Raw genomic sequence first — 8,603 nt, forward strand, 5'->3', positions numbered from 1 at the left:
CAAACCCCAAGTGAGACGCTTGGGGCAGATCCTGCTTGTGTGGCGTTCCTCGGAGGAACGCCAACAAGTAGAAAATGGGTGGAATCCCGCAAACCCCAAGTGAGACGCTTGGGGCAGATCCTGCTTGTGTGGCGTTCCTCGGAGGAACGCCAACAAGTAGAAAACGGGTGGGATCTCGCAAACCCCAAGTGAGACGCTTGTGGCAGATCCTGCTTGTGTGGCGTTCCTCGGAGGAACGCCAACAAGTAGAAAACGGGTGGAATCCCGTAAACCCCAAGTGAGACGCTTGGGGCAGATCCTACTTGTGTGGCGTTCCTCGAAGGAACGCCAACAAGTAGAAAACTGGTGGAATCCTGAAATTTCCAGGCGAATATGAAAGGATGTCCTTAAGCACAAGTGCGTTGATTTTCAATGATTCTCTGAGCAGGCACATCTACCACGGAAGAGTTTTGTTTAAGGGTCTTAACAAATCTTTCTTACTTTGCCACAGAAAATGTCTGGCCGGTACGTACGTGTCCGCCCCGTGGACGATGAAGACGGCGCTTCCGTCTCGTCCCGGTCGTCAGACTCGGACACTGACGATTACTTCTCGCAATTCGATGATGAGGAGGACTATCAGGAAACGTCCGAGAGTGACAGAAGTGGGGCCGAAGAGGAGATCATTGCGCCGCCAGGAGTGGCAAGCGCAAGCGGAAGTGACCAAAACTCGCCCGGGGTCAACGCTGATGCTAATGGAGGAGAAACTTTGAAGGCGGTTGGCGACACCGAACATGACCAAGTCAATCATCGCAATCCACCAACGGACCTGGAGTCCAGGATCACCCAGATGGAAAAGACGCTGGCGACCATCGCAGCCGCGTTAGACAGCCCTCGTCCAACAGAGCAACGCGTCCTCCCAGGCGCACCACTGCAACCGCCGGCAAGTCCCGTCGTGCCAGCTGACGCAGGCCGTTCGAGGGCCCCGCAGGGAGCGCCTATCAGTCTGGAACACATTCCAAAGTTTCCGGACAACGTGCCAGCCAACAAAATGTGGGCTGAACTCTTCACATACCTCGACCAGTTCAACATGGCGCTGTCGCTGAACAATGTGGAGGAGCCAAGGAAGAAGACTGAGCTGCTGTACCTGGCACTGGGATCACAAACCCAAGAAGTGATCAGGGCGGCGGGTCTCCGCCCGAGTAATTATGATGATCCGAATTGCTACAACACGTTCGTGACTGAAATCGAGGCTTACTTTAAGTCTATGACTGACCCTACCGCTGAACTGCTGGAATTCAGTTCCCTGAAGCAAAGACCAGGCGAGTCTACAATACAGTTTTTCTCAAGAGTGACGGCTCGTGCCCGGCTTTGTGGTCACTCTGCCGACGAGGAGAAGCGTTACGTTCGAGTGCAGCTGCTTAAAGGAATGACCAACCAGGAACTCGCTGGTCAAGCCAGGACGCTGGGTTACGCAACAGAGCTTGTACTGCAAGCGGCTACCAGGAGCGAAGCCTTCGCAGCCACGCCGACGGCTGGGCCATCTAACGCTGTTATGGAGGTCAAAGGAAGTAAGCGTCCAGGACACCGAAGCTCGGACAGATCTAGCAGTGGAAAGGGCGATCGAGGTGGAAAGGGCGATCGTGGTGGAAAGTACGAACGCGGTGGAGGGAACGATCGAGGTCGGCCGCCCCCGGCCAAGCGATATCGCAACATGAAGTTCGAAGCAATTCCGAAGTGCTCCCGATGCGGCCGTCGTAATCACAACGGTCTGGGGTGCCCGGCAATTGGACGCAAGTGCATCAAATGTGGACAGCCGGATCACTTCGCGGTCGTCTGCCGGGAGAAGGAAATCAGCAACGTCGATGACGATGTCGACGCCAACAAAGAACAGAAAGAAGAGGTATGAATTCTTAAAATATTCATTCTTATTCGGTTGAACTGTTATCATACTATTGTTTTGTCTTAATTTCTAATAAAATGGATAAAGTTATCCTTTGGTTTTGTTGAACTCTGGAATTGCATTTTGTTTTCCTTCCTTTCTGACAGATGGTCAACACCCTGACCATGGAAGATGTGTTGGTTGATTGCCAGATCGGCTCATCGAGACCAATCCGGTTCCTAATAGACACGGGAGCCGACGCAAACATCATCGGTGGCAAAGACTGGCTTGAGTTACAGAGCGATTCGGAAAAGGGACTGGTTGTGTTCAACGGGTTGAAGACGACGGGCTGGACAAGCTTGCGAGCGTACGCCGCAGAGAACCCCCTGAAGGTCGAATGTCGGTTCCGCGCGATTATTTCTACCTGTGACCGTGATAATAACACCCAGGCTGAAGCCGAATTTGTCGTGGTGCCAAGAGGACAGCGTTCGCTCATGGGGCGAAGCACCGCAGCTGACCTATCCTTGTTAAGAATCGCGCCAACTGTGAACGCTTGTGAATCTGCTCACTCGGAAGGTATCTTCCCGAAAATGCCAGGTGTGAAAGTCAGATTCAGTTTGGACGAGTCGGTACCGCCGGAAAGGAACGCATACTACAACGTTCCGGCAGCGTTTCGCGACGCGGCAAGATTAAGGCTGCAGGAGATGGAAAACCGTGGGATCATCGAAAAGGTCACCACCGCGCCGAACTGGATAAGCGGCATGTCCGCCGTTGCTAAAGGTAACACAGCTAGTTCTTGGATTGGGCGGCCCGTCCTTCAACACCGTTCTTCTTCTTTTTTTTCTTTTATTTAAAGGGAAGGATGACTTCCGTCTTGTGGTCAACATGAAGGGCCCCAATAAGGCCATCAAGCGGGAGTATTTCCGACTTCCCCTGATCCAGGAAATGAAGTCCAAACTAAGCGGAGCTAAAGTCTTCACGAAGCTTGATCTGACCAGCGCCTTTTATCATCTCGAGTTGGCCAAGGAGTCCAGGGACCTAACCACTTTTCTGTCGGAATGTGGGATGTACAGATTCACTCGTTTGATGTTTGGCGTCAACTGCGCCCCGGAGGTTTTCCAGCGTGAAATGGTGCGGATATTCAAAGAGATTTGCAACGTAATTATCTATATCGACGATATTTTGATTTACGGCGAGAGTCTGGAGGAGCTGCACAAGACGGTTTCGGAGGTGCTTCGAGTGCTAAGGGCGAACAACTTGACTCTCAACGAGGCCAAGTGCGAATTTGATAAGGTGCGTGTGAAGTTCTTGGGTCATGAGTTGGACGAAAATGGCTTTCACATTGATGAGGCCAAGATCAAGCACATCAACCAGTTCCGTCAGCCAAAAACCTCATCTGAGCTCCGAAGCTTCCTTGGTCTAGCCTCGTTTGTTAGCCCTTACATTCAAAACTTCGCTGAATTGACAAGCTCGCTGTGGAAGGTCGCGACAACGAAGACCTGGAAGTGGGAAGCGGAGCAATCTGCGGCTTTTGAGGCAACGAAATCGCGCATCGCCGACTGTACGCTAGCGCTGGGCTACTTTTGCGAATCGGACAGAACCGTTCTCTACACGGACGCATCCCCGGTAGCGCTTGGGGCGGTTTTAGTGCAGGAGAATTCGGAACGAACCCCACGGATCATCAGTTTTGCATCGAAAGCGTTGACGCCAGCAGAAAGACGATACGCCCAGAATCAACGAGAAGCATTGGGCGCGGTCTGGGCGGTTGAATACTTCTCGTATTTTCTGCTGGGAAGAAGTTTCACCTTGCGTACAGACGCAAAAGGTGTCGCTTTCATACTGAACAGGTCAAGGGAAGACTCGAAGCGAGCACTAACGCGTGCGGACGGCTGGGCGTTGCGTCTCAGCCCATACAGAATCACGGTCGAGTACGTCGAGGGTAAGTTTAACATCGCTGATCCGTCATCTCGATTATACGAAGGCCTAGACGATCCCTTTGACGAGTCCGCCAATCCCTGGGAAATCGCAGCAATCGAATCCAGCAACGCCGGATTTCTGACAGAAGATGCGATTAAGATCGCAACCGCACAGGATCCTACGTTGACCAAGGTGATGCGTGCTCTCGAGACCGGAGATTGGCCTAAACATTTGCGCAGATTTCAAGCAGTCGGTGATGACCTTCACGTGAAGAATGGTTTGCTAATCAAGACAGGATGCGTCGTCATGCCGGAGTCACTACGGAATCAAACTCTGGAGGTGGCGCACGAGGGTCATCCATCATCAGCAAAGCTGAAAAGCATTTTGCGAGCTCGCGTCTGGTGGCCAGGGATGGCAAAGGAGGCTGAGGATTGGGCCGAGTCATGTGCAACATGCGTGACCAACGGACGACCAGAAAAACCTACACCGATGGAGAGAATCGCTATTCCATCTGCCGTGTGGGACACAGTTGCCCTCGACTTCAATGGACCGTATCTGAAATTTGGAGGTATCTACATACTTCTGCTAGTCGATTACAGATCGCGGTACTTGATCGCTCGAGGTGTTAAATCGACCAGCTTCGACTGCACCAAAAAGGTCCTCGACGAGATTTTCGACAGAGAGGGGTTTCCAAAGAACATCAAATCGGACAACGGCCCCCCATTCAATGGCGAAGATTATAAACGTTACTGCACGGACCACGGAATCAATGCCATCTTCTCAACACCGCTGTTCCCTCAGCAAAATGGTATGGTGGAATGCTATATGAAACTCGTGAATAAGGCCATGGCCTCCGCTGTAGCGAACCAAACGAACTACATGGTTGAGCTGCAGGCCGCGATTAAAGCTCACAACTCCGCTCAGCACGCCGTGACAAAGGTTCCTCCAGAGGAGGTTATGAATGGACGCAAGATACGCCGGGGACTACCATTGCTGGACAGCACCGTTGCGCGCAACGATGAGCTCATCGAGGAGCGCGATCAAAGAGCGAAGCAGATGGCGAAACATCGTGAGGACAACCGTAGGGGTGCCAGGGAGTGCCGCGTAATGCCTGGTGATACCGTGGTCGTCGAAAGGCAAAACCGTGCCAAAGGCGACAGTCGGTTCGATCCGACCAGATACACTGTCCACAAGCAGTCAAACGGGAACCTCGTGTTGTCGGACGAGAAAGGTAAGCTCCTTAAGCGACATGTATCGCTCACTCGGAAGGTGAAGGTCTGGCGGGATCCGAAGTCTGGTTCTAGGTTGCCAGGACCGATGCCACAGGAACCGACCGTACAGTTGCAGCCTTCTGAAACGCTAGAAGAACAGGCGGATGTCCAGACGCGCTCAAAACGAGCCACAAAAGTTCCAGCTTATCTCCAGGATTACGTCCGCCTGATCGAAATGGAATACGGGAAGTAATTATTTCGCACCAATTTCTATCCTCTTTGAATTATATTATACTTTGATTGAACTTTTCTTACATTTCCCTGGTTGACTGACAGAATTCCTTCATTTTTTTTTAATAAATACATAAATAGCAAGCCGTGAGTTTATTTTTAAATGACGAAGGGGGATGTGGGGCATAATATTGAGCAATCACTGTGAGGGCTCTACTGTCGTGTGCCAGAAGCGAGCTCTACTGCCTAATGTCACAACTGAGTGACACTCACTGTGAGAGCCAGTCTATGGCTCTCAGCAAACGGTGGCTCTCACTCAACCGCGACGTGTGTCGGGCGAGCAAGCAATCGGCCTCTTTCGTACGACGGTGCTCGCGAGGTAAGCACACGCGCTGGGAGCTTCTCGTCTCGAGCCGGAAGCACAACAACCATCACATCACATGGTGGAATCCAGTCTACAATCCGCTAAAATCGCGATATTTCAACGATTTTTATTTTAAATCGAATGGACCAACCAGGCATTCAACAGTCGAGCCAAGAATCGACTCTGTTCACTCGACCTACAAGTGTCGAGGAAATCGTAGACGATTCCGGGGCGACACAGATGAAATTCCTTCGCTCACTCTCGCGCAACAACACAATCAATGTTTGCTAATTTATTTTTTTATTGTAGCGTACATAGGAAAGGGTAGAACGAATATGAGTGTCTGGCATTTTCTTGCAATATGGAAATAAAAATCAACCAAATAAATTCATTGAATTAGATAACGATTCTACACCGAAATGACCACAATATTTTTTGGTGGGTTTTCAAACCTCCTAATTGAAGAGGGCTGCCTGTTTCGTGTTCGCTATCGAGAAATCTTTAAATATTATGACTGAAAATTATACCCTGCTAGGTGAATTGGATCCTTTTACGATGTTTTCAGAATTACTCCCGTTCATCATATGTACGTTTTGTTTGATCGGTGAACCAGAGATACAAAAAAAACGAATAAATTATTCAGAAGCAAACAAAGCAACATGAATGTCATGCGACGTAATGTAGTCAATGTACTGGTACTTCATAATGTTGTTTTATGTTTTCAGGTTCCATACTGCACCCTGTTTGTCTGTATTATATTGTTTATCCATGTAACTTTCTGTTCTGTTTTATTTTTGTTTTTTACTATCAGGGTAATTCTCCGCCAACTCACACAGCAGTTGCCACGACCCCTCTTCGATTTGGGTGAAACTTTGTCTTAAGGGGTAACTTTTGTCCCTGATCACGAATCCGAGGTCCGTTTTTTGATATCTCGTGACGGAGGGGCGGTACGACCCCTTCCATTTTTAACATGCAGAGGTGTTGAAGAAAAACCAGCTGCATCCGATGGATGAGGAAAACAAGTTTTATTACATTTTTAAAGATAATCTACTTACGTACGTTGATAAAAACTGCCATTGATCGCAGAGAAAGTTTTAACTAACTCCTAAAAAGGAATATCAATAAGGTTCTACACTTTTGGACTGTGCCGTCTGGCATACATATGATGCTAGACTAATTGCTTATTGTTGCTACTTATCACACTAACTCTACCGAAAACTACAGTCGTATAATTGCTTTGCTTTGCGTAAAAGGCATGTTAAAAATTGTGCGGTTGCATGTTAACAATAATGTGATATACTTTTGGGAAATCTTTGTTCTGCATTGCTTCGTTGCTGGTCGTTCACTTGGTGCTTCGCGTGAGATACTGCTCCGATACTCGATCCCACCGCTCCAGAATGTCCTTGTCCTTTTCCGCCCACAGTGCTTCGAGCAAACTCCAGCCGCGCGTTTGACTGGACAGAATGTACTGATTGGACTCGTCCACCGTCGAGGTGTACAGGCCCAGGACGAGACTTTGGCACAACCGAGCGGCGATCGCAACCCTGAGGACTTCTTTTTCATGCTGTGGAATCAACCGAAGCATTCCGTACCCGGCCAGGACGAGCCCGCCGGTGTCCAGGTCGGCCGATTCCAGCATCATATACGTCATGGCGATGGCCAGCTCAAACACGTACAACGAATGGCACACGTCGCCAAAGTCGATGATTCCGGCAATGTCATACTCCTTGGAGTTTTCCTCCTTCCGGTTCACGATGATGTTGTGCTCGTTGAAGTCTCCGTAGATGACACCCCGCTCGAACTGGTCTTTGCTGGCGATGATTCGCTTCTCGAACGCTTCCAGCACCTGCTCAATGATATCCTTGTGCTGTTCGTCCTTGATCACGTACAGAAAGTCCTTTAGCTGAAGGAAGTTGTCCAACATCCAAATTGATTGCCGTCGCATGATGCCTTCGTGGTTGATTTGCTACAAAACAATCAAAGTGAATGATGTTCCACCCAACTAAACCACATCCACCAAACCTTCAGCACAGCATCGATCTTCGCGATGAACAGTCCCGCCTGGTAGAACAACCGATCCGGATGGGGAACGCCGTGGAAGACCTTCCCCGGCAGAAATTCCAGCAGCCGTACCACGTGGCGACTCTCGCCGAGTGACTCCACCGAGTGGTACCGGCCGTAGATGTTCTGGGCCGGCCGTGGGCAGTGAATGCCACGCCCGTGCAACTGCTCCATGACTTCGCGCTGGCCCTCGAAGAAGCCCTCGTCCTGCGAGTCGAGCGTGTTGGCGATCTTCAGCACGTACCCGTTGGCGCTGACCGTTTTGAGGATCGGGTTTTTTACAGCGCTGTGTAAAGAGGAAGGAAAATTTCAATCTTGTAATGAAGCTCAAATTTTAAACTATCTTCTGGAACTTTTTTTTTTTTTTTGTTTAATTTTTCCGAATTTTTACTTTCATTCAATATTCATCTTCCAAAAGTCCTAAACTTTTACAATGCTTTTCAAATGCTCAATATAATATGTAATATTTCATCTAGAAAAATATAGTTTAACAAGCATCCGTTCCATGAAATTTTCTAAAAATCAGCTTTGAAATTTCCTAATTATTATTTTTCAAATGCTCAATATAATATGTAATATTTCATCTAGAAAAATATAGTTTAACAAGCATCCGTTCCATGAAATTTTCTAAAAATCAGCTTTGAAATTTCCTAATTATTATTTTTATGTGTATTCTTATGATATTTTTCTTTATTTGTAAGAAAATGTATTTTCACAACAGCAGTTTCCTTTAGAATAATATTCAAAAATTCTAGAAATGTTCTACAAACCAGATATTATGTAAGTTTACGATAACGTTCACGTTATCGGAACCCTTGATAAAAATAAATTTCTTTGCAATTGCATGCCTGCATGTCATCAAGATAGATAAAGCCAGACTAATAAACTTTCAAGTACATCAAAGCGTGTGTACTACATTTCTGCAATAAAAAAGGTGCATGTGGTTATGTTCTACATGACC

General features: G+C 48.3%; 3 protein-coding genes across 3 annotated transcripts in view; 2 read left to right on the forward strand and 1 right to left on the reverse strand.

Annotated features, from left to right (window-relative positions):
• Window positions 1-8,603, forward strand: part of LOC120427162 (zinc finger protein 497-like) — a 324,949-nt gene that overhangs the window by 158,823 nt on the left and 157,523 nt on the right. The window lies entirely within an intron of this gene.
• Window positions 1,924-6,483, forward strand: LOC120428671 (uncharacterized protein K02A2.6-like). The gene is made up of 2 exons (XM_039593721.2): window positions 1,924-2,638; window positions 2,715-6,483. Exons 1-2 carry the CDS (start codon window positions 2,026-2,028, stop codon window positions 5,237-5,239), a joined length of 3,138 nt encoding a protein of 1,045 aa, XP_039449655.1. The 5' UTR covers window positions 1,924-2,025; the 3' UTR covers window positions 5,240-6,483.
• LOC120428672 (hydroxylysine kinase) overlaps window positions 6,583-8,603 on the reverse strand; it is a 3,158-nt gene continuing 1,137 nt past the window's right edge. Inside the window, exons 2-3 of the mRNA XM_052706207.1 lie at window positions 7,604-7,928; window positions 6,583-7,547 (exon numbers count right to left, since the gene is read on the reverse strand). Coding sequence (XP_052562167.1) covers window positions 6,924-7,547; window positions 7,604-7,928 — 949 coding nt within the window. The 3' untranslated portion in view covers window positions 6,583-6,923. The remainder of the gene's footprint in view (window positions 7,548-7,603; window positions 7,929-8,603) is intronic.

Source organism: Culex pipiens, chromosome 1 (assembly GCF_016801865.2).
Source record: "Culex pipiens pallens isolate TS chromosome 1, TS_CPP_V2, whole genome shotgun sequence".
Classification (NCBI taxonomy): Eukaryota; Metazoa; Arthropoda; class Insecta; order Diptera; family Culicidae; genus Culex; species Culex pipiens.

What these genes read in the sequence shown, in the direction of transcription:
- LOC120428671 (XM_039593721.2), top strand. Translation starts at nt 2,026, where the DNA reads ATGGTCAACACCCTGACCATGGAAGATGTGTTGGTTGATTGCCAGATC. An exon ending in CATGTCCGCCGTTGCTAAAG is followed by an intron (nt 2,639 to 2,714) that starts GTAACACAGCTA and finishes TTTTATTTAAAG; the next exon opens with GGAAGGATGACTTCCGTCTT.